A 26,705-nucleotide genomic window follows, 5' to 3' on the forward strand; every position below is an offset into this window, starting at 1 on the left:
AACTTGCTAATTAATCTAAAAATGTGAAATTAAATTCTAAATGTAAATGCAACATATTTTTGTATTTTTCATAAATTAGATAAAATAAACGTGCACAGACAAATGCAAACAATCGACAAAAATGCCACAAAAATCTACGAAATTACAAACAATGGGGAAAATTTATTTTCTTGAATTTATGGGAGTAATTCATATAGGGCAAAAATCACGTGCTCACAACCGAGTCGTTATACCACAGAAGCTATCCACCTTATCAGGAGGCTGGTGGAACAATACAGGGATAGGAAGAGGGATTTGCATATGGTGTTTATTGACCTAGATAAGGCGTATGACAAGGTCCCCAGGGACGTCCTTTGGAGATGTCTGGAGGTGAAAGGTGTGCCGGTGGCTTACATTAGGGCAATAAAGGATATGTATGATGGAGCTATGACTCGGGTTAGGACTGTGAGAGGTGACTCAAAACCTTTTATGGTGGTTATGGGGTTGCACCAAGGATCTACGCTCAACCCGTTCTTATTTTCCCTGGCGCTGGATGCATTGACACACCATATCCAAGGAGAGGTGCCATGGTGTATGTTGTTCGTTGATGATATAGTTTTGATGGATGAGACGCGATGCGGTGTTAATGAAACACTGGAGATATGGAGGTTGGCCCTGGAGTCTAAAGGTTTCAAGTTTAGTAGGACTAAGACGGAATATGTATAATGTAAGTTCAGCGATGTGACGGGGGAAGCAGATGTGGAAGTCAGGATTGACTCACAGGTCATCCTCAAGAGAGAAAGTTTTAAGTACTTAGGGTAAATTATCCAGGGTGATGGGGAGATCGACGGGGATGTTACGCACCGTACTGGGGTGGGTGGATAAAATGGAGGTTAGCGTCTTGAGTCCGTGTGACAAGATGTGCCACCGAAACCCAAAGGTCAGTTCTATAGAGCGGTGGTTAGACCAGCCATGTTATATGGGGTTGAGTGTTGGCCAGTCAAGAATTCACATATCCAGAAGATGAAAGTAGCAGAAATGAGGATGTTGAGATGGATGTGTGGGCACACTAGGCTGGATAAGATTAGGAATGAAGATATTCGGGAGAGGGTGGGCGTGGCTCCGGTGGACGACAACATGGGGGAAGCACAGCTTAGATGGTTCGGACACATGCAGAGGAGAAGCCTAGATGCCCCGGTTAGGAGGTGTGAGTAGTTGGCTTTGACAGGTACGAGAAGAGGTAGAGGGCGGCCTAAGAAGTAGTGGGCCGAGGTGATCAGACAGGACATGGAGCAGCTCTAGATTTCCGAGGACATGGCTCTTGATAGGAAGGTGTGGAGGTCGAGTATTAGGGTTGTAAGTTAAGGGGTAGTCGAGCGGTTTTCCCCTTTGTCCCGGTTTCCTTCTTTGTACCGACGAGTATGATAGTGTTTTGTCTAGCCCTGCTAGCGATTTATGTTGTGTTTCACACTTTTGTATAATATTTGTGTTACTGCTTTTCCATTTATTTGCTGTCTCTCACGTTGCTGATATTATTTTTCGGGTTGTGTTGTCATAGATCTATTGTCTCTGAGCCGAGGGTCTCCTGAAACAGCCTCTTTATCCCCTCTGAGGTAGGGGTAAGGTCTGCGTACATCTACCCTCTCCAGATCCTATTGGTGGAATTTTACTGGGTTGTTGTTGTTGTTGTTGTTGTTGTTGTTGTTGTTGTTGCATGTGTAAAATACATAATTATTGTATAATGAGATTGTATATGTATACTTCTCTGTGACATTGTGTATATTTCTCTGTATAAAAATTGTATATAAAGTATATAATTATTGCGTAACGAGATTGTATATGTCTACTGCATTGGGACATTCTCTATACTACTTTTACAATAAATATAATATAAAAATATAATTTTTGTATAATCAGATTGCATATGTGTACTGGTTGTATATTTGAGACACAAGTGTAAAAATTTGAAGAAGTGAATTATCGTAACACTTTTTTTAAATAGGTATTATCTTACATGCATAGATTAAAGTTGCAAATGGAATCTTAGATCTTCAAATATACACAAATCAAATATCTGCAAGGTCAGACGGTTCAATAATGTTCACATTTTCCCAGAGACAGGGAGACTACTTTCACAATGTCATGCTACTTTGTCAGTCATTGCAAAAATGATCCGCAATAAATATATCAATCCAAGAACAATATACACTCAGGCAGACATCATGAGCGACATGAAACAACAGTATGGGATTAATTGAGTTACGTAAAAGCTTGTAGATCAAAAGAAAAGGCACTTGAACTGCTAAGAGAGATCCTACACGAATATTATAGTAAACTGCTCGGTCACTTGTATATGGTAAATATGATAGACTCTGGTTCCGTCACAATGTTGTATAAATCATAGGATAGACGCTTCATGTATATTTTTGTCGCACTAAATGCATTAATGATGCCAATACTACATCTATTATAACTTCCTTATCACCAAAATAATCATCATGAATACTACCAGTATCATGATAGCCATGACTATCATGATGGCCATCGTCTCTTCTATCATTCTGTTCAGGAAAAATATACAAAAAGCTGTTAAAATTATAGTAACAGGTAAAAATAACAAAAAAGCCTAGTCATACCTTTGAAGCATTGTGTTCACCTAGAGCATTAAAAACTTTTCAAATGAGAAAATCATTAACTGCTCCAATGACGAAACCTTGTTGTTTACCTAGAAAAGAAAAAGTGAAACCGAATATCAATTGAGAAGTCAGAACTCCTCACAGCCAAAATAGAAATAATGTGTATGTATCTTGTTGATTCACTTCTTAGAAGTTTCAACTCATTGTCGCTTGAACTCGGGTTACTGGGCTGTGGATCTGCACAGTTTATGGTTATGATTCCAACTTAGTTTTGCACTGTTTCTTAGAATTTTCTTCAGATCGAGTGTTGAAATCATCAACATCATCTCTTGGATTAACTTCAGGGAAAGCTCCAAGATATCCATCTCATTTTTATCTTCAAACACAGGGACAAAATCATTCAATTCAAGCCTTATTTTTTCAATATTTGTTGGAGAAATATTATGAAACGCCAACTATAAATAAAATAAAAATTAACTTAGCAATCATGAAATTTAAAAAGAAAAAAACTGACAACTAAATATTATTTGGAGAAACTATACATCTTAAAATTAATTAATAATATGTATATTAAAGGTAAAAAAAATATATCATAAATATATAATTTATGTATATTGTTAGCATATGAAATAACTAAATATAAGCATTTTATCAAAATATTTTAAATTAAACATAAATAATTTTTACCTGCTTCCGACTTAAAAGAAAAATTATGTCCTCGACCTCTTGAAGGTCACCTTCTTCTTTGCAGTCCAGTTTAGTATGTGTGGCCCAAGATCTCCAATCCGATAATCGAGGTTTTTGTGAGTATAGGGGCAACATTCATAAACCAACACAGGGATACCAAAGACAAACCACCGTATCGGTACATCTCTCTCCTACTATGAACCATATACTTCATTGACTCCAACATAGCATTGAAAACCATTTCCCCCCAAGGGAATGTCTCATAATCACTAGACTCAACCAATAGAAAATTATCATTTGTTATGAAATCAGCATTTGTAATAAAGAATTAGAAACTGTGAATGAAGTACAATACCGTAATCTTTAATGCGTCTAGAAGCAAGTTTTCACAATTGAAAACTATAAAAATCAGTAAAACGCTATGAACTAGCCATGTGTTAACAACACATTACCTTAGATTTTATTGTGAAAAATATTATTTACTAATACAAAAAAATGGAGTAGTATAATTAAAGTTTAAAATATTTCTACTGTTTAAAAATACGCAATCTTTCTTCCTTTATTTTTTTTATAAATATTTTATACTTCTTCCTACAAACTTTAATATTGTCTAAACGAATAAAATCGAAAAAACTATAAGAAATTTTCTAAAACCTCAAAATTTAGACATAAAACAAAAACTTTACTATATTGGTGGTGAAAAAGAGCTACACGTGGAATGTTAGACTACTGACATGGTATAACACGTAAGAGCAATAATATAGCAACACGTGGAAGTCTTATTTGATAGAGTAAGAAAAGGCACAGGAAGAAACACCCACGAGAAAGTATCGGGCCTAACAGCTGGCAAAGAATGAATAAATAATAGAAAGAAGGAAAGATACATGGACCGGAAAGAAATAAGGAAGGGGAATCGTAACAGATGTAAGGCATTTATAGCAATAAATGCATCGGTTATGAGAATTCAAAATAGAGGGCAATCAATATCATTTATGTTCATAACTAGCACAAATTATGGGGGGAAACCGTTACTATTGTACATTCCTATATAAAGGCACAAAATTTTATTTGTAAAGGCACATCCGAGATAATATTGAAATGTACACTTTACTTTTCTGCTTTCTCGAAATTCTCTGCTTTGATCCTGCAATCAATTAATTCCTTATTTATTTTTGTTATTTTCCTTTGATACTATGGAGATAGTGAAGCAAAACTTGGTTATCAGAAGCCCCTTTTCTTCTAAAATTAGTCTTTGATTGAAAGACATATTTTTGGTTAAACAAATTGGTTCTATTACCAGAAATCTGATAATCTTTTCACTTTTCAAATTCATTTTTCTGTCAAACAATCATGTCGACTGCCAACGATAACAACCAACTGAATCAACTAAACCAATAGAACCAACAAGAGGGTGAAACTCCAATCCCTTCACCTCAAAATTCTCCTCAACACTCCAGAGAGGGTTTACCTCAAAGATCAACATCACATACGAATAATCAACAAGGGGACGAACAAACTGCCGAGGACGCATTAAAACAGCTAATTGCAGAACACGTCAACAATGCCCTTCAAGCTTTCGTCATTGGGTTGCCAACTGTGCCACCAACTACACCTCCAAACAACACTGCAACCATAAGAAACCCACGCTCGGGACTTGCTAATTGGGGCAGCGGAGGAACTCCCAGCGAATCTCGCGATGGAAGGTCAGGTACCCCAAATAATTCTGATTTACAAAGTTTAGTACTAACTTTGCAGAAGCAGCTCAAGGAGCAGAATGATCGCATAGAACAAATACCTGGTGTGCCACCGATGATTAAAGGAGTGAATATTGACAAATATTCCTAACAGCACTGGAAGCCAAGTGCCGCTCCCTTGCCGATTCCAAAAAAGTTTAAAATGCCTGATATTCCGAAGTATGATGGAACAGCCGACCCACAAGATCATGTAACTGCATTTACAATTGCCGTGAAAGGCAATGATTTAACCAAGCAAGAAATTGAGTCGGCGCTGGTAAAAAAATTTGGCAAAACACTCACAAAATGAGAACTAGCATGGTATTCTCTTTTACCGGAAAATTCTATTCATTCTTTTGCTGAGCTTGCAGATTTATTTTTAAAAGCACACTCGGGAGCTCAAAAGTGGAAAAGAGGATGAAAGACATATTCAAAATAAAACAAGGAGATACGGAGCTACTCAGGGAATTTGTGGATAGATTTCAGCGTGAAAGAATGATATTACCGCGGGTACCTGATAACCGGGCGGCCATGGCGTTGCAAGTAACTTAAATGAAAAAAGCCAGAAGCCACGAGGAGGCTCAAGGAAAGCTTACGAGAATTCTCTGCTACAACTTGAAATGATGTTTACAACAGGTATAGTACGAAGCTGCGGATAGAGGAAGACACTATCACTCAGTCACGGGGAGATGAAAGAACAAGTTCGAGGCGACCAGAAACTGAAAAAAGGTGCAGTAAAAATAGGTGCGAACCTTACATGGGACCAGCACGACGGGATTCACGCTCTAAACAAGAAAATCCGAGTTATGGTTCTAGATCAAGAGATAGAGATGCGGGTTCATCATCCAAGTTTGGGAAAGAGTGAGATACGCGGGACAACAATGTCAATACAAAGACAAAGATTGGTGATTATAGTTTCAATGTTAGCACTTCTGAGTTGGTAGTTGTTTTAAGAAGTATGGGAGATAAGGTGCGGTGGCCAAAAAAAATGAGATCAAACCCTAGCAGAAGAAATCCAGATTTCTGGTGCGAGTTTCATAACGACCATGGTCATAAAACAGCAGATTGTAGATTGCTACAAGGTGAAATAGAGCATTTATTAAAACAAGGATATTTAACCGATTTGTTTAGTGATAATGGTAAGCAAACGTATACGAAGAATAGACAAGAGCCACCAAATCCTCTATCACTAAAAAGAATGGTTAATGTGATAAGAGGAGGAGAGGAGGTCAACGGTGTAACATATACGGCTGCAAAAAAGACATCAAAAGTCACGGTTACCCAAGGAAAGCAAGTTCGCCAAGTTTTGGAAGAAGACAACATAATGTTTGATGATGCAGATGCAGATGGCGTGATGATCCCTCGCAACGATGCACTGGTAATATCTTTACTTGTACATGATACTAATGTGAAATGAGTTTTGATTGATCCAGGTAGCTTTGTAAATATCATTCTTTTAAGAGTGGTAAACGAGATGCAAGCTGATGACAAAATGGTGCCCAAAGCACGGACCTTATCTGGATTCAATAATTCAAGATTTGTTACAAAAGGGGAATTAGTGCTTACCACATTTGCATAAGGAGTTGTCAAAGATACAAATTCCAAGTGATAGATACGGACATGGCGTATAATATGATTCTGGGTAGGCCTTGGATTCATGATATGGATGTTGTTCCATCTACTTTGCATCAAGTTATTAAATTCCCTTCACAATGGGGATTAGACAAATCCGTGGAGATCAGTAGGCTTCTATGTGAGCATGTGATTTTTGCCCTAAGCAAATTAATTCCAAAAGTTTCGAATAATTGATCTCTTTATTATTTTACAATTCTGTTTTTTGTGTGAATTTTCGTTAAATTTTTGTGTTAATTGGTTGCATTTTTATTCATATTAAAAATACAAAAATATGCATTTGCATTTAGGAATTTAAGTTCATGTCCAATTTCATCAATTAGGTTCAGTGACCGATTGTTTTCTTGTGTTGGTTGTTTCTTCTTTTTAATCAATCTCCGGTTCTGTTCTTGGTATAGCCATGGTTGTTATGATACTTTCAGTGGCAGTGGTGCATAATTCTGATTTGGTCAATTCTAGGAGTTTTTAATTTTCTTTGCTTCATCATCTTCGGTTGATTTGGTTTTGACTTCTAGTTTAATTGTCATCTTGATTTGATTTTGTTAAATGTTTAAATGATAGCTTTAAGTAATAGAACTTTCTGTTATTTGGTTAGTTTGTTCATGATTTAAACCTGTTGGAATTAGGATCTCTATTGTTTTAGATGTCAATTTGTTAGTTTAATTTCTGTTTATTTTGATTAGTTTAATTCTGTTTTTCTGATTAGAATTATAGGAATTCATTAATTATTTTGAGGTAGTTGATCCTTAATTAGGTCTAGGGGACTGCTGGATTTGGGTAATAATTTCCAGGTGTTTTAAGGGTATTTTGGGAAGGGAAAAGGGTAGTTTAATCATGTTTGGTAATTTCTGAAATGAAGTAAGGGTAGAATAGGAATTGTAATGGGTTTAGACCCTTCTAGAATGGGCTTTAGTACAGATTTCAACAAATAGGTGTAGTTACTTGTGTAACAAGTCAGAATATAAAGGGGTAAAAATAGAATTAAAATGGGGACTAATGGGAAAAGTGAAAATCTGAAATTGGACCCTAAGTTTTCCTATAAATAGGCATTCATTTGCCTTGCAGAGGAGGCTTTTGGGAATCCCTGAAAATTGATATAGGTTGGAGCCCTTCTCTCAACTTTCAGATCTGAGATATAAAATCACAAATTCAAAAAACCAAAACAATAGAAAACAACAAAACACCAAAATAAAAGTTACTGTTTCATTGCTTCCTTTAGATCATTTTCGAACTTTCAGCCATTAATTCAGCTCTTTGGCTCACTTAGGATCAGAAATAGTTGGAACCTTTCTGCTTCTGTTCTATATTCAAAATTACAGCATTTGGAGTCATTTGTAGGATTAGATCTGTCTGTTTGAGTTCCACTGGGTTATTTGCTGAGTGAGAATGAGATTTTGGGTTCAATTTCAATTTCAATTGGTTTAGTCAAATTGTGTCTGGTTCATTTCTGGTTTCTGCTGGGTTTCAAGCTATTCCTGGACCGACTGAGTTAGCTCTGGGTTGTTGTTGATTCCTGCCTGTTGTTGCTGCTTGTGACTGCTGAATACCAGTTGATTACCTGCTGCTGACTCCTTCTTTTTCTTCTGTTCTATTTTAAATCCAGGTACACCGTTTAAACTCACACTAATGTAGCATCAAATTGGAGTGAAATGAAGTGATGTTCCAGTTTGTGTTCACTTGAATAGCTGAAGTTATAATCAATTGAGTGTTATGTAGTTATTTAGCCTTAATTTGTTTGAATTATATTGAACCAGTGATTGTTTAATTAGGACTATTTTGTTTAACTTGTAGTAGACTGTTAGTTGTGGTTTGGACTTTATTCCTCTTGAAATAGAGCCCTTAGTGTAATGTGGGTTGACTACTTTTTTTTATTGTTATTAAACTTGTAATCGAATGCAAACAGCAGCGCATAGGCAGTTGTTCACGTTCGTCTAGGTCTAGTAGACAGGTCATGTATGTATGATTCGAAATCAGAAACTAGCTGTAGACTCATGTGTGATTTAAATGTCAGTAATCATTGTTGAATAAGTGTGATTCATTAGAGTTGATTATAAGTAATCCGGTTTCATTAACATCACTGGCCATCAGTTTCATCAACTACAATAACTTAAAGTGATACTAATCTTGAGTGCAAAATCAGAATTCATAAGTTGACACAGGTGTAAAGCTAGGTCCGCAAATCAATTACATCTTACATCAATTGATCAAGCTGGGCTGCTCTAATTCATGAAGCCCAAATAATTCTGGTCTAGCTGCGTAATTTTATAGGCAGGCCCAGTTGATTTGATACCGGGCCTGTGAACTGTTATGGGCCCAGTCTGCCCAATTCCTGAGTAATGAAACTGAAGCTGTTTGGTGAAAATGGCTTGCTTTACTTGTTCAATTCTCGGGCCCAATTGTTTGATATCGTCTTATGGAGTTTTGGACTTTTCACACACGTTAATTACTCAAGACCTTTTCTTTTATTTTTAGAGGTAAATCAAGTGGAAATTGTAGTTTGCTCTAGGTTGGCCTTTAATCAATATGATGAGAGGAGCCTCGCCAAATAAAATGTACAAATGGCGGGGCCCTCAATAAATGCTATAAAAAAAAACTTAGAACTCGGGTGAACCGTTTAGCGTTCCACGGTTTTCCTCAAAGATAATAACTCGTTAGTCACTTTAGGCGCGTTTTAATAATCTTACCTTTGTAATTACGGGTGCACATTTATGTGACCCAAATCCAAATCTCAACGGAGTCGAAATGTGTTAACAATCACGGGTGCACTGGTGCGATGTGGTTCGAGAACATTTTCACGACGTTGCAATTCTTTAAAATAAAAATAAAATAAAATAAAAGCGGTTTATTAATAAAAGGGCACATAGGTTAGAACATGTTTTAAAATCAGATAAAAGCAAATACAACAGTTGAGCGACCGTGCTAGAACCACGGAATCCAGGAATGCCTAACACCTTCTCCCGGGTTAACAGAATTCCTTACTCGAATTTCTGGTTCGCGGACTGTTAACAGAGTCATAATTTCCTCCGTTCGGGATTCAATCGGTGACTTGGGGCACCATTAATCTCCCAAGTGGCGACTCTGAATCTAAATAATAAATCTCGTTCCTATTGTCCTTTAAGTGGAAAAACTCCTTTACACTCTCACGGGTATAGTGCAAAAAGGAGGTGTGACAGCTCTGGCGACTCTGCTGGGGAGAAGAACCCAGAACTTTGGTTCAGGGTTCAGAATTCGAGCTTAGATATATTGTTGTATTTGGCTTTATCTGATTTTCCTACATGTTTCATGCTAAATGTGCAAAATGTTGCTTTTTACCGCTTTGATATTATCTGAACTGTATATAAACTGTGCCGAAACCCTTCTCTTCTCACCTTCGGGATGTGCTTACTGGTTGAGACTCCCTATTCTGTTAGTGTCAAAACCCTGAAATAAGAAAGAGGCCGGACAAGTTACTAAGCCGGATGGCCTTTTGGTTCCCGGTACGTAGCCCCCTCCTCGACTCGAGTTGTCCGCTCGGGTACACAGTCTAGAACACATACCCAGGTTTTGAACCTAGAATAACTTGACTTCATGCCGGATCCCTAGTAGGAACGCTTATTTACATCACGTGCATATGACTTAGGTGACTCAACACAGGGGTTGGATCCGTCTAGGACAGGTGTACTCGGAATAATGGACCATCCTGATGCATCCTACTTGTGCATTTATCTGTTTTGTACTCGCATGCTGACCGGCTTTGAATATCCGGGAAAAATTGGAAAAAACAAACAAAAAAGAGAAAATAGCAGTGTAGAGAGTTAATTACCTATATTAGAAAAACCAATGTCCAAGTAGCGCCGAAATGCTGCCGGATTTTTGAGAAAAAGAGTTTTATTTTCAAATTAGTTTGTTTATTTGCCACTGAAAAAGAAAATATAAAAAAAAAAGAGTCTTTCTTCCAGAAATAATGTATTTGCCAGCAAAAACAAAACAAAAAGAGTCTTGTTTTCAAAATAGTAAGATTTATTTGCCCGAACTACGCTGGTTTGATTCTCACCGGATGTGAGATACGTAGGCAACCTTCCCTTTGCAAAAATAGCCAAAAAAAATGTGTCAAATTTTAATTTTGAATAAGTCAGGTGATGTCATTCTTGTTTAAAATAAGCCAAATGTCCCTCAAAAGGACGCAGGAAGGCTGTTTTTGCAAGAATAACCACCCTGAGTCATTTTTAAACAGTTAGCAGGCACAGCCTTAAAATCTTCTTTATGAAGTGCTGAAAGGCCGTATCCGCAAAACTGGCTGTTTGCTTAAATTGGAAATTTGAACAGAAATTGTGTCATTTTTCTCTTTTAGGTCAAAATAAGTGATTAAATCACCTTAATAAATGTGCAGGATGAGCACGACTCAAAATGAATTATTTTCAATCATGCATAAAATCCCTTTGGAGTTACGTCTGTGGTGGAACGATTTAGGTGGAGAAGGGCAAGATGCAATCAAGAAACATTTGAAAGGGCTCACCAGTTTGCTAGATATTGTGCATCGGGGAGATATTATCAGAGCATTGGTTACGTGTTGGGACCCAGCACATAACGTGTTCCATTTTTCGGACTTTGAGCTTACCCCGACATTAGAGGAAATAGCTGGCTACATTGGGAATGATGAGGTTCCGTTGAGGCACAAATACTTGGTTGCCCCCAGAGTTGTAGTCGTGCACAGATTTCTAGACTCTTTGAAGATAGTCCGAACCGTCCATAACACAGATCTGGCAAATGGCTTTTGTACTCTGAACTTCATATATCATCGATATGGCCATATCGGGGGGTCAACAACCCAGAAAACAAAATATGTAGCAAAGGAAACCGCCAGAAGTGGGAGGAGCATCGACATTTCGCTTTTATGGTGGCTTTTCTAGGGCTTTTAGTGTTTCCAAGGAAGGATGGGAACATTGACATAAGAATAGCTGGGGTCGTCAGCACGTTAATTACTCAAGCCAAAAGTACTCTTGCACCTATGATATTGGCCGACATCTTCCGTGCTCTTACAGCCTGCAAGGCCGGGGAAGCTTTCTTCGAGGGTGCAGTCTATTATTACAAATGTGGATGATCGAGCATCTGTGTCATCGTCTTCAGTTTTTGAGCTACGGGTCTCCAGAAAAAACATGTATAGAAGAGTTTTACACAAGGATTAAAGGGGCCAAACTGCCAGAAGGAGTCACGGGTTGGACAACATATTTTCGGTCCCTCACTGCTAGCCAAATAGAGTGGACACTGGGGTGGTTACCCGTTGATGAAATCGTATATATGCCGGCAGCCCGACCACATTTCCTTCTGATGGGGCTTAGAAGCATTCAGCCTTACGCCTCGTATCGAGTGTTGAAGCAGCTGGGGAGATGCCAGATAGTACCCAAGGATGATGATTTTAGTTTGCAAGTGGTTGAGATTGGCCCTGATGGCCAGTTTCCTGAAGCAATGGTCCGCCAAGTCTGGAGCGAATGTCAATATTTGGTGGCAAATACTTGCGTTCGAGATCGAGCCAAAGGAGAAGTGTCGCCTGATTATCAGGCTTGGTATAGAAGGGACGTTGCACTCGGAAGACCGGCCAAAAAAACCTCACATCCAGGAATTTGTTGAATCATCACAAGAACAGTGGGCTTGGTTAGCTAAAGAAAATGAGTACAGGGCTCGCATAGGAGCATTGGAAAAACAGGTCCAAGACCTCCGATTTGAAAATAGCTTGCAAGCCGCGGCTGATGAAGGTGAGAAAAAACAATTGGCCAAAGAGAATGAAGCATTACGGGCCCAAATCCAAAAAATGAAGTTAGAGGCCGATAACCCTGTCAGAAGTGCCAAAGATGCAAAGCTCATAGAAAATCTAAGGCAAAAAGTGAATGATTACAGTTTTGACCTCAACAAAGCGGAAAAGGAATTAGCCGGGGTTCGGAAGCAATTGGCTAAAAACGCTGAAGAACGGGCCCGCATGGTTAAACAGTTAAAAGAAGAATATGACAATGAGGTCACGGGATTAAAGAAAAAGGTCAATGCCACAGAGAACCGAATAATCAAACAGGCAAAAGAATTCAAAGTCGAAAGAGAACATTGTTACATGGCGTTGGCACAGTTAGAAATGGACTTGCAACAACTCCGGGAACAAAGCCAGGCGGCTGAGCAGACTTTGGAGGCTAGGACCCAACAGATAGGGCGGTTGCTTCAAGAGAAAGGAAGAATCCGAGAGAGAATCTTAACCGTTGCTCATTCCATTACTAGGAAATGTCAAATGTGCGAGAACATGACCCGTACCACTTTCTTGGCATCAGTGATGATATTTGTGAAGCAGATAATGAACGACCTGGACAGACTTCAAGGGGAACTTGCATATAGGCCCGCGGCGAGACCGAATGATGTCCCGCGGGCACTAGGAGCTTTAATGTATTCATGATTGTCGTTGAGTCTGCATTCCTTCTTCTACTAGAGTTTGTCTTCCGAGTTTGTATTTCCTTTTCTTATGGAATTAGGTCATTTGGGTTTGTATTTCTTTTTACCAGAGTCTGTATTTCCTTTTCGTTAAAAGACAGTCAGTTGATTGAGTCTGTATTTTGAACTAGAATAGGGATGATGGAGTTTGCAGTTCTTTTCTGCATCAGAGTCGGTTAGTTGTCTTGAGTCTTTGTAATAGACAAATTTGCTATCAATAAAATTGAAATTGCCAAAATATTTTGTTTCTACTTTGCATTTATTCTTCACGAACTACGCTTGGTCTGATTCACGCGGGGTCGTGATACGTAGGCAATCTCCATAGGATTGACCGTTTCTAAATAAATGAAAATGAAAACCAGAAAAGAATAATACAAAAGGGGAAAAAGCAAGAAAGGGAAAGAAACCAAAAGAGGGAAAGCAAAACAAAGAAAGAAAAGGGAAGGAAAAAGTAGAAAATTAATTTTGAAAGAAAAGAGAATGGAAAGCCGGGATGACGCGTGTGACTGAACAGAGGCATAATAGAAATGGTTAAATGCTTAGGTGCATTCACCCATCATGTGCGGTTATCTATCTGTTAATGCCCTAACCACTAACAAAGTTGTTGATGAGTCCAGGCAAGTGGTTAAGTTGACTGGCATTCTGGCAACCCATCCTTACAACACCCGCTCCAAGGACAAGTCAAACATGGTCAATCAGGATTTAGAAGCAAGCATTGTCGACCCATCCAGAGAGGAGGAGGTAGTGGACGCTAATACAATGAGGGAGGAGATGTATAAACTGAAGCAACAAATGGCCGAGATGTACCAGGCCTGGTCGAAGGGGCATCCACCACCAGCCTATCCTGCCAACCATAATTACCTCCCACCACCAGCTCAACCCCAAGATCCTCCCACAGTGAACTCGTCTCCTGCTTTCCCTACTTACCAGCAGTACTACGGAACCACCTCTCAGACACCACCACCCCCACCACCCAAACAAATTCCATGTCCTCCACCACTAATTGCTCCAATGTTCGTGGCTCCCCCACCTGCCATGCTGCACAGGTCATCTAGTGAACCCTTGTTCCAAACTCATGATAACCAGTACTACCCACCTGAAGCCACTTTCAAACCCCCAGAACCATACCCTTACACTCCCCGCCTTGATCTCTCAGCTGAAGAAGAAAAGCCTCCCAAGAACCCTGAGCAAGACGAAATGATCCGGAAGGTCAAGAGCCTAGAGCAGTCATTCCGAAATATGCAGGGACTCGGAGGACAAGTGAGTGTAGCCTACAAGGACTTGTGTTTGTTTCCTGACGTCCAGTTGCCAGCAGGATTCAAGTTACCCAAGTTTGACTTATATGATGGCCATGGTGACCCGGTGGCCCACTTAAGGGGATTCTGCAGCAAGATGAGAGGAGCTGGGGAAAAAGATGAGCTATTAATGGCTTACTTTAGTCAAAGCCTAAGTGGAGCGGCGTTAGAGTGGTACACACGACAAGATCATGCTCGGTGGTACACCTGGGACGACCTGGCTCAGGCATTTGCGTGTCATTTTCAGTACAATCTCGAAATTGTCCCGGACCGTCTGTCACTGACTAATATCGAGAAGAAGCCTAGAGAAAGCTTTAGAGAGTATGGTTTCCGTTGGAGAGAGCAGGCAGCAAGAGTTGATCCTCCAATGAAAGAAAACGAGATGGTTGATTATTTCCTTCAGGCTTTGGAGCCAACCTACTATGGTCATCTGGTGTCCGCAGTGGGGAAAACTTTCAATGAGGTCGTGAAGATGGGAAGTATGGTGGAAGAGGGTCTCAAGTCTAACAAGATTATGAGCTATTCAGCACTCAAAGCAACTACGCAGGCTATTGAAAGCGGCACCGGAGGAGTACTGGGAAAGAAGAAGAAAGAAGAAGTGGCAGTAGTGGAATCAAGGGTTTGGTCCAGGGGACCGTCACCATATTATCACCAACCTCGCCCTCACCCCCAAGCTTACCCACATACCCCATATGGCCCACCACAGCATTACTACCCACCTCCCACTCCCCATTTCTCCGTCCGCCATGCCCAGACATACCCCCAACCTCCTACCCATGCACAATGGCGCGCAACCACTCCCCAAAATACTTACCCATCTCAAAACGCCTACCCACCCCCAAGAACCAACAGAAATGCCGCTGGAACCGGTTTCCGACCCAATTTCGCATTTAAGAATGATAGGTTGCAAAAGAAGAAGACTTTCACTCCCTTGGGTGAATCTTATACTAGCCTGTACCACAGATTAAGATTGTTGGGCATGTTGAACCCGATCGAACCCAAATTACCAAACCCTCCCTCAAGGAACCTGGACCATTCAGTAAACTGTGAGTATTGCTCAGGAGCGCCCGGACATGACACGGAGAAACGTTGGCATCTGAAAACTGCCATTCAGGAACTTATTGATACACGGAGAATTGAAGTGCAGGCTCCGGAGGCTCCCAATATCACGCAGAATCCATTACCAATTCTTCATGAGGCTCACATGATCGAGTTAGTGCAGAAGGGAGAATACAAGAAGCCGTCGCAAACTGTGATGATGATTAGGGCAAGTGAAAATAAAGCAAATGAGAAATTGATTGACGGGAAAGCATTGGTCGCAGTGGACCGGACAGTCAGTGAACCAGTGATGATAGTAAAACCAGAGCCTGTTAAGGTGACAATACCAGGAGCAGTTGTTAAGCCTGTGTTGGTTGTAAAAGGCGCTCGAACAGAACCAATTATCATTAAACCGGTGACCCAGTTGCCTGTGGTTAGTGAGAAAGCTGTCCCGTGGAATTATGACAGAGTGACTGTGATGTACCAAGGAAAGGAAATTAAAGAAGAAGTGTGCGAAACTCATGGGTTGACTAGATCAGGGAGGTGCTTTGCCCCTGAGGAATTGAGAAAGGTTAAAGCAGCTAAAGACAATCCGGCACCGATAAAGAGGGCTGTTACTGAAGAAGAAGCTGAAGAGTTCCTGAAAAAGATGAAGGCTCAGGACTATTCGATTGTGGAACAATTGAGAAAAACCCCGGCACAAATCTCATTATTGTCTTTATTGATCCATTCGGATGAACACCGCCGGGCGTTGATGAAGATTCTAAACGAAGCCCATGTGCCAGATAAAATCACGGTGAATCATCTTGAGAAGATTGCAAACAAAATTTTTGAGGTGAACAGGGTAACATTTTCTGACGATGAGTTGCCATTGGAAGGAACTGAACATAATAAAGCCCTTTACCTCACAGTGAAGTGTGAAGACTCCATGGTGACTCGGGTACTAATTGATAATGGGTCTAGTGCAAACATTTGCCCTATCTCCACTCTAGAAAAGCTGAAAGTTGACGCTGAAAGAATTCATAAAAATAGCATCTGTGTACAGGGATTTGATGGCGGAGGGAAGGACACAGTGGGAGATATTGTGCTGGAATTAACAATAGGACCTGTGGAATTCACCATGGAGTTTCAAGTGCTCGATGTCAGTGTTTCCTACAATCTTTTATTGGGACGACCCTGGATTCATGCCGCAAAGGTAGTACCGTCTACTTTGCATCAAATGGTCAAATTTGAATGGGATCGGCAGGAGATCGTGGTCCATGGAGAGGACAATTCTTGTAATGCTATTACATCCTTCGAGGAAGTTGAAAATGACAAAGGTCCGTGGGTGTACCAAGTCATGGACACAGTGCCAGTTGATAAAATCCCGGAAGGGGAGTGTGTTCCTATGCCCAAGATAGCTGCCGCATCTGTTATGGTAGCCTCAGAGATCATAAGGAATGGATTCTTGCCCGGAAAGGGGTTGGGTGCTTCACTGCAGGGAATCATACAGCTAGTGTCTCTTCACGGAAATCTGGATACTTTCGGGCTGGGTTTTAAACCCACTACTGCTGACATAAAGAGAGCCAAAAAGATGAAAAAGAGAGTGTGGACCCTCCCAAAACCTATTCCTCGCCTTTCCCGTTCCTTCGTCCGGCCTGGCACTAAACGACGCCTAGCAACAGTACTGCCAAATTCTGCGGTAATAGAACCTGACAAGGAGATGATCGAAAGGTTTGAAAGGGTGTTCGATGAAGTGAATATGGTGGAACCAGGCGAAGGTCCGAGTAAAGTTGATGTGCAGTTCGTGGGGTCTCAGGCTAAGCTCAATAACTGGGAAGCTACTCCTCTTCCAACTCGGAAGGAGTCGTGGTAGTTAGTTTTTGATTTTCCTTTGAGTATTAAATCTGGATTATTTCCAGGGTTGTAATTCAGATTTCTATGTTCCGTCCATTTGGATGAGTTAAACCTTGTTATCTTACAATATTAATGAAATGCAATTTCCTTCTCTCTTCATTTCTGATAGCCTTTATTTTATTTTCTTTTCTCTCTTGTACAGTCCCTTTTATGCTGGTTTCAATGATGTGTCACGCATGAGGAGTCTCCGGCCTAGTCTTAATAATCAATGTGAAATAGTAATACAAGAAATTGAGTGTGATGGCGAGGGGGAATACGATGACGAGGAAGCTTTGGAAGAAATCAGGAAAGAATTAAATCAATTTGAGGAAAAACCCAAACCTAACTTGAATGACACAGAGGCAATCAATCTAGGGGATCAGGAGAATGTTCGGGAAACAAAAATAAGTGTCCATTTGGAAGCCCCGCTCAGGGAGGAGATAATTAAATTGTTGTTTGAGTACAAAGATGTTTTCGCATGGTCATATGATGACATGCCGGGTTTAAGTACCGATCTGGTGGTCCACAAATTGCCCATTTATTCGGAATGCCCTCCTGTCAAGCAGAAGTTGAGGAAATTTAAAACAGACATCAGTGTGAAAATCAAAGAAGAGGTTACCCAGCAGTTTGAGGCGAAGGTCATACGGGTTACTCGATATCCTACCTGGTTAGCTAATGTGGTGCCTGTACCAAAGAAGGATGGAAAGACCATAGTGTGTGTTGATTACCGTGATCTCAATAAGGCGAGCCCGAAGGACAACTTCCCACTCCCAAACATCCATATATTGATTGACAATTGTGCCAAACATGAGATTGGTTCCTTCGTGGATTGTTATGCGGGCTATCACCAGATTTTGATGGATGAGGAGGATGCGGAAAAGACGGCATTCATCACGCCTTGGGGAACGTATTGTTATAGGGTCATGCCATTTGGGTTGAAGAACGCAGGGGCAACGTATATGAGGGCAATGACTACCATGTTCCATGACATGATACATCAGGAGATCGAGGTCTATGTGGACGACGTGATCATAAAGTCGAGGAAACAATGTGACCATGTTAGGGATTTGAGGAAATTCTTCCAGAGACTCCGCAGGTACAACCTCAAGCTTAATCCAGCAAAGTGTGCGTTTGGAGTTCCCTCGGGGAAGTTATTGGGATTTGTGGTGAGTCGGCGTGGTATTGAATTAGACCCGTCTAAGATCAAAGCCATCCAGGAGCTACCGCCGCCAAGGAACAAGAAAGATGTGATGAGTTTGCTTGGCAGGTTGAATTACATCAGCAGGTTCATTGCCCAGCTTACAACTACTTGTGAGCCCATTTTCAAGCTGCTAAAGAAAGATGCTGCGGTCAGATGGACAGACGAATGTCAAGCAGCATTTGACAAGATTAAGAAGTATTTGGCTAGTCCACCTGTGTTGGTCCCGCCAGAGCCAGGAAGGCCCTTGATCCTTTATCTGACTGTGTTGGACAATTCTTTTGGTTGTGTACTGGGGCAGCATGACATCACAGGAAGGAAAGAGCAGGCGATTTACTACCTCAGCAAGAAGTTCACATCATATGAGGTAAAATACACTCANATCCTTTACCTGACTGTGTTGGACAAGTTCTTTTGGTTGTGTACTGGGGCAGCATGACATCACAGGAAGGAAAGAGCAGGCGATTTACTACCTCAGCAAGAAGTTCACATCATATGAGGTAAAATACACTCAACTCGAGAGGACGTGTTGTGCTTTAACCTGGGTAGCGCAAAAGTTGAAACATTACTTGTCAGCATATACTACCTATCTCATCTCTCGGTTGGATCCATTGAAGTATATCTTTCAAAAGCCCATGCCCACAGGGAGGTTGGCGAAATGGAAAATCTTGCTTACAGAGTTTGATATTGTCTAGGTGACTCGGACTGCAATGAAAGCACAAGCGCTGGCTGATCATCTAGCCGAGAATCCCGTTGATGATGAATATGAGCCTTTGAAAACATACTTCCCGGACGAGGAGATAATGCATGTTGAAGAATTAGGACAGGTCGAGAAGCCTGGATGGAAACTGTTCTTTGATGGAGCTGCCAATGCCAAGGGTGTCGGAATAGGAGCAGTACTGATTTCTGAGACAGGGCAACACTACCCTGTCACTGCTCAACTTCGTTTCTATTGCACCAATAACATGGCTGAGTACGAAGCATGTATCCTGGGATTGAGATTGGCTATAGACATGGGTGTCCAGGAAATCTTGGTCATGGGTGACTCGGATCTTCTTGTACACCAGATTCAGGGAGAGTGGGAGACACGAGATCTGAAGCTCATATCATACCAGCAGTGTTTGCATGAACTTCGTCAATGGTTTCAATCAATAGATTTCAAACACATTCCAAGGATGCACAATGAGGTTGCCGACGCTTTGGCCACTTTGGCGTCAATGTTGCATCATCCGGACAAGGCTTACGTGGATCTGTTACAGATTCAGGTTCGAGATCAGCATGAGTATTGTAATGTGGTGGAGGAAGAGTTTGATGGGAGCCATGCTTCCATGATATAAAAGAATATCTCCGGATGGGAGTATACCCGACACAAGCTACAGGGGATCAAAAGAGAGCAATTCGACGCTTGGCAAGCGGATTTTTCTTCAGTGGAGGAGTGTTGTACAAGAGAACTCCAGATCTTGGGTTATTGAGATGCATAGATGCCAAACAGGCTACAGTTATCATGGCTGAGGTACATGCGGGAGTTTGTGGACCTCATATGAGTGGATATATATTGGCAAAGAAGATCCTCTGAGCAGGTTACTATTGGCTTACTATGGAACGGAATTGCATCAGTTTCGTGCGCAAATGTCATCAATGTCAGATACACGGAGATTTGGTTCATTCTCCACCATCTGAATTGCATACAATGTCAGCACCATGGCCGTTCGTTGCCTGGGGAATGGATGTTATTGGTCCGATTGAGCCAGCAGCCTCAAATGGGCATAGATTCATTTTGGTAGCTATTGATTATTTCACTAAATGGGTGGAGGCAAAAACCTTCAAATCCGTGACTAAGAAGGCATTTGTCGATTTCGTACATTCAAATATCATATGCCGGTTTGGGATCCCGAAGGTAATCATCACAGATAATGGTGCCAATCTCAATAGTCATTTGATGGCCGAGACATGTCAGCAGTTTAAGATCATGCACCGCAATTCCACCCCATATCGTCCTAAGGCAAATGGGGCAGTCAAAGCAGCTAACAAGAATATCAAGAAAATACTTCGGAAAATGGTAGAAGGGTCAAGGCAATGGCATGAAAAGCTACCTTTTGCCTTGTTAGGCTATCGCACTACTGTCCGCACTTCAGTAGGAGCGACTCCCTATTCATTGGTGTATGGAACCGAAGCAGTAATACCCGCAGAGGTTGAAATCCTGTCCCTCCGAATCATCGCCGAGGCAGAGATTGATGATGATGAATGGGTTAAAGCCCGCCTGGAACAACTAAGTTTGATTGATGAGAAGCGGCTGGCAGCAGTGTGTCACGGTCAATTGTACCAACAGAGAATGGCAAGAGCATATAACAAGAAAGTGCGTCCGCGAAAGTTTGAAGTAGGACAGTTGGTGCTGAGACGTATCCTACCTCATTGGGCTGGGGCAAAAGGAAAGTTCGCCCCAAACTGGCAGGGGCCATTTGTTGTAACCAGAGTTTTGTCCAATGGCGCTTTATATCTAACGGACGTGGAAGGAAAATGTGTAGAAATGGCTATCAATTCTGATGTAGTCAAGAAATATTATGTATGATTTCTTTATCTTTGTGTACCTGATTGTATTTGGCATGTTTTGAGATTGAAATGATGAAGGCATTTTGTTCTGTTATCCAAACACTTTATCCTTTGTTATCCCTTTGAGCCTTATTATATTTTCTTTCGTATCCCTCTTTCGGAATCAACAACAAAACTTGAGAATCGAACGGGGAAATCAAGTGGAGAAAGCAAGAAAAGGAAAAAGAAAAAAAGAAAAAAAAGAAGAAAAAAAGAGGAAAAAAACAAAGAAAAGAGAAAAAAGGAAAGGAAAAAGAAAAGAAAAATAGTAAAAAAGAAACGTCGCAACGATGAAGCGATCTTATGTCCTGAACTACGTTTGACTTGATCCCGAAAGGGTACGTAGGCAGCCTCGCTGAGGTTCAGTCACAACAGAAGAAAAATCCAAGAATCCCCAAGAAGGAAACTGGGGCAGAAGTTATGGTTGTTGCAAGAGATACGATTCCGAAAGTTGTAATGTTGAACCCACGTTTGAATTATTTTGAGCTTTTATACCTTTCTTTCTAAAACCCATCCAAAAGCCACATTATGGTCCAAAGAAAAACCTTCTGATCAATTTCAAGAAATGTCAATACGGGCAGGTAAAGTGACTCATGTTGGAGACAACACTCTGGTGACAGAAGGAAAATGATGAAATGAGAGAGTCTTATCGGTGAAAACCCTCACGGGCACCATAGGGCGATGTGAGTTGAGAGAAATGAAAATGAGAGAGTCTTATTGGTTAAAACCCTCACGGGCACCGTAAGGCAAAGTGAGTTTGAGAGATATTAAAAATAAGAGAGTCTTATTGGTGAAAACCCTCACGGGCACTGTAAGGCGAAAGTGAGTTTTTCAGTTGGGCAAATGAAAGAAGTCTGTGGTTGAAAGGTGTTTGAAACATGGCAAAACAAGCAAGGTTTGGTTTTGGCGAGAGTCGGGCGTGAAAGTATGAGACAGCAAATGTGGTAATTGACAATTGATTGGTTGGACAGACTAGGCTGGAATCCGAAATGCATGGCACGATCAATGGAATCAGCCTTTCCGCTCAGATAAGTCCTGTCCTTTTTCTCTTCATTACAACTCATTCGTTTTCAGAGTTTTTCTATCCTCAAAACTTTCGAGGTCATTGCATTTCATTCTCTTGAAGTCTGTCTATAAGATGTTTTAGTGTCAGTTCTATTCAAAAACAAAAGAAGGACGTCAAAGCTAACTACCAGCTTCCCAGTTAGATGGCACAACAAGGTTGGGACATATCAAAAGAGAGTAAAACATGAAGGACCAATGAAAATCAGTGGAATAATCAGATGGTTGTGAGGGAGAAGCAAGGTTCACAAGAAGGGAACAGAAACACCAAACAGTAATACGAGGTAAAACATGTGGGTCATCAAGATCAGAGGGTTGAAAGTTAATCGGGAAATCGTGGCAAGTCAAAGCAAGTCCAAAAAAGCAAGTCAGAGCAAAGTCGGAAGCGGGAGCATGGCCAACAAGGATGCCAGCAGCTAACCACCATTTTACATTAACAAATTTTTCTTTGATTGGAACAGGGGCAGAAATTTTCGTTGTCTTGTATGTTTGTCGCAAGCAGGGAGTACTGTCCAAGGTAGCAAGCAGGAGCCCACCTGGAGAACAAGGGAATACTCTTCAAGCTTCAGCAGTCAGGAGCCCACCTGGAGAACAAGGGAATATTTCAANCAGATCTGAAATTCAAATTTTAGATCAAACACTCTTTTAGATTTGAACTTCTTCAAACAGAAAAACACAAAAAATAGTAGAAAAATTCTATAAAAGTCCTGTTCTATCGGAATTTCTCTTAGAGCTTGAGTTAGATTTTCAGCTGTAGATGAGACTTCCAGTCGACAGAAGAGTAGAAATGGCCTGAATATCTTTAGATTTGGGTTTGGTTCGAGTTCAGGGAGTTTTTGGTTGGTTTTGAGCATATTTTGGTCCATTTGTGTTTGGATTTCATGTGCTTTGGGTGTTGGATCTGGTGTTGTTTGTTCCTGGTTTTGCTGTGTTAATTTAGGAGCTGAATTGATTTCGTTGTTCTGAGTCTGGGCTGTTGTTCATCACTGCTTCACTGACCTCCATTTCTTCTTCACTTTTGCATTTTAATCCCAGGTACACATTTGAACTCAAAGTTGATGTAGCTTCGAGATTGAACATGAAATGAAAGTATTCAAGCATTTGTTTGCTGGAAGACGCAATGTAGTTAATTAGATATTAATGATATAACTGTATAATGTAGTCTAATTAGATCTATATTCAATGAAACTCGGACTGTGTAGTTTGTACCTAATTGAACTATTTGGACTGTTAATTCGTAGTTATCAGCTGTAGTTGGTACTTGTTTTATGTTTAGCATTTTTCTGTTTAAAATTAAAAATCAGAAATAGTTTAAACTTGCAATTAAGTTGAAATCAGTGGGTGATGGCCACATCGAGTTCAATATTAGTAGTTCACTTGAATTAAGTATGCAATATCAATTTTACTGATTTGAATAGCTAAGACGTCGCTGGTAGGTAAAATAAATAAGGTAATTAGGCTGTGATATTAAATCCAACGCTGATCTGAAATCTGGGCTGTTTTGAGCTTGCAAATTGTTAGGCCCATTTGTTAATTTTGGGGCTGAAATCAAATCGTGTGAGACCCCACGAATCTGCTGGGTTATGTATTCTTCCAGGGCTAAGCTTGAGGCCTAAAGGAAACTGATGAAGTTCTTATAAAAGGCATGAACCCAAGAGGATAGTAGCTTTAAACAATAATAATTAATTAGGGCTTCTTCTTTTATTATTAGAGACAAATACAAAATAGAAAATTATAGATTGCTTTAGGTTTGCCTTTCAAATAATAAACGAGATGAGCCTCGCTAGACAAAACATATAAATTGCGGGGCCCTCATTAAATGATCATGTTAAAATGCCTAGACTTCGGGACGGGCCGTTTAGCGAATTTCACGGCCTTCCCCAAATATAATAACACGCTAGCTACTTTAGGCGCGTATTTTAATAACATTACCTTCCTAAACTCGGGTGCACATTTATGTGACCCAAATTCAAATCCCAACGAAGTTGAAATGTGTCAAAAACCGCGGGTGCATTTATGTGACGTGGTTCGAGACGTGTTTTCACGACGTTGCAAGTCTCTTTAAAAATAATAATAAAGCGGTTCAAAGTTAAAAAGCACATAGATTAAGACATGTATTAAAATCAGATAATTAAGCCGAATATGACAGTTGAGCGACCGTGCTAGAACCACGGAACCCGGGAATGCCTAACACCTTCTCCCGGGTTAACAGAATTCCTTACTCAGATTTCTGGTTCGCGGACTGTTAAACAGAGTCATACTTTCCTCGATTCGGGATTCAACCGGTGACTTGGGACACCATAAATCTCTCAAGTGGCGACTCTGAATCTTAATAATAAATCCCGTTTCGATTGTCACTTCAAGTTGGAAATAACTTCCTTTTATTATGCCCTTCACGGGATGTAGTAGGAAAAGGAGGTGTGACAAGTTGCCAGGGAATGACGCCGGAGCGGTTTGCAGAAGTATCATTGAACATTGCTCGTCATATATCTGCAAACTTGGAGAGGATATACCGCAATGTTGGGGTCAGCCGCAGGAACAAGAGCCTTGATTACAGTGATGCTGGTGGATTCTACTGCTGGGATCAAAGTCTTCTTTTAGTTATCAGTCCTTTTCATTATGCTTTTGTTGTTTTTGAGTCTGTAAGAGTCTTTTGGTGTTTTGAGTCTTGTTGTTTTGCCTTTTATCCTAAAAATTCTGTTTGAGTCAGGTTTGGTCTTGTTTATCTTTATGTAACTCTTGCTTTTGAGTCTTGTATAAAAAAAATTATATTGAAAATCAATGAAAAAGATTTTTGTTTAGAAAAATTCTAAAATGAACCAAAAAGATGTTTGTTTTGTAAAAAAAAAAAAAAAGGGTCTTGTACCTGAACTACGTAATGATCTGATTCATGCGGCGACATGATACGTAGGAAACCCACAAAAGGTTCGATCAAATATTTTTTTTAATGACTCTAAAGTAAGGGATCAAAATAAGGCGAGTGAAAGAAAAAAAAAGAGAGATAACAGTGCCAATAAGCAACAAGCCGGTAAGCTGGAATGAAACATGAAGCCTTCCAAAAATCATGTTAGAGATGGTGATATTTTAGGAGCATGGCATATCTACGTGTGATTCCTATTTGTAAAATGCTTAACCCTAACACGTTTGTTACCTCTTATATAGTAACCTTAAGGTGGTTGGTTTGTGGTGAAACTGGCAACACATCATTACTTCACAAGATCTAAGGGAGCAGTGGTAATGGATAACAGTGATGAAATCGAGTTGGTCAGTGACAATCCGCAGGGTCAGTCAGTTAAGCAAGCGTCGGAGGAGATAAGAAAATTGAGAGAGCAACTGTCAGATGTATATCAAGCTTGGATCTCCGGTCGACCTCCACCCCAGGGTCCTTCCGAGGGAACCTCCACCATACCCCAGGCTACTCAAACACCGCTCCATGCAACGAGCGATCACATTCTACCACCAGGGTATGTGCCAAACTACAGCCTCCATGCTGCCCCCGGTACCTCTAACATGCGACCTCCAGTCGCACCAGTCAGGAATACCCCTCTCGTCGTGTCTGGTGCACCGGTATATACAATCCCGCCACCACTTCCTGTGACAAGGCCAAACAATGAGCCACCATCTCATGCTTATGATGGCCAATACTATTCTCCAAATATGGCTTTCGGGGTCTCGGCTCCATACAATCAGACTCCACAATACGAGTCACTAGTGGAAAATGTAAAGCCCGCCACGACGGTTGAGCCGGATGAGATGGCCAGGAAAATAAAAAGTCTTGAACAGAATATAAAGAATATACAGGGACTAGGTGGTCACAAAAGTGTTTCATTCAGTGATCTATGCATGTTCCCTCACATCCATTTGCCACGAGGATTCAAGACCCCAAAATTTGAGAAATATGATGGACACGGCGACCCTATCGCCCACTTGAAAAGGTACTGCAACCAGCTGAGGGGTGCAAGAGGAAAGGAAGAGCTGCTGATGGCCTACTTTGGGGAAAGCCTTGTGGGTGTAGCTTCCGAATGGTTCACTGACCAAGACATCTCTCATTGGCATGTTTGGGATGACATGGCCCAGGCTTTCGTCAAGCAATTTCAGTACAACATTAATATTGCGCCGGATCGTAATTCTTTGTCCAATAGGAAGAAAAAGCCGACTGAGAGTTTTAGGGAGTATGCCATCAAGTGGAGGGAGCAAGCGGCTAGAGTTAAGCCACCCATGGATAACCACGAGTTGATCACTGTTTTTCTGGAGGCTCCAGAGCCTGATTACTTTCAGAACATGATGTCCGCGATGGGTAGACCTTTTGCAGAAGCAATCAAAATAGGGGAGATGGTCGAAAATGGCCTCAAGACTGGCAGAATTGTAAGTCAAGCTGCTCTTAAAGCCACCACCCAATCTATCCAAAATGGGTCGGGAGGTTTGGCAAATAGAAAGAAGAGAGATGAAGGGTCCATGATGGCTTCGGGATCCAGGGAAGTTCAAAGAGGGCCATCGCACCCTTACGTGCAAGTTCAATAGGGGCAATCCACCT

The 26,705-nt window shown here is 40.8% G+C and overlaps 1 protein-coding gene and 1 pseudogene across 1 annotated transcript; both read left to right on the forward strand.

Moving 5' to 3' along the window:
- The first annotated feature begins 6,023 nt into the window (after positions 1 to 6,023).
- On the forward strand, positions 6,024 to 8,025 carry LOC109219908. The gene is made up of 2 exons (XM_019384381.1): positions 6,024 to 6,413; positions 7,906 to 8,025. Exons 1-2 carry the CDS (start codon positions 6,024 to 6,026, stop codon positions 8,023 to 8,025), a joined length of 510 nt encoding a protein of 169 aa, XP_019239926.1.
- A 10,043-nt stretch (positions 8,026 to 18,068) lies between these two features.
- Positions 18,069 to 26,692, forward strand: LOC109219909 (annotated as a pseudogene).
- The last annotated feature ends 13 nt before the right edge of the window (positions 26,693 to 26,705 follow it).

The sequence above is a fragment of the Nicotiana attenuata genome, unplaced genomic scaffold, assembly GCF_001879085.1.
Source record: "Nicotiana attenuata strain UT unplaced genomic scaffold, NIATTr2, whole genome shotgun sequence".
Classification (NCBI taxonomy): Eukaryota; Viridiplantae; Streptophyta; class Magnoliopsida; order Solanales; family Solanaceae; genus Nicotiana; species Nicotiana attenuata.

Bases quoted from the DNA above. Each gene is read 5' to 3' on its own strand.
- LOC109219908 (XM_019384381.1), top strand. From the start codon at position 6,024: ATGAGATCAAACCCTAGCAGAAGAAATCCAGATTTCTGGTGCGAGTTT. The intron at 6,414-7,905 runs GTAATATCTTTA...TCGAACTTTCAG, and splicing joins TCCCTCGCAACGATGCACTG to CCATTAATTCAGCTCTTTGG.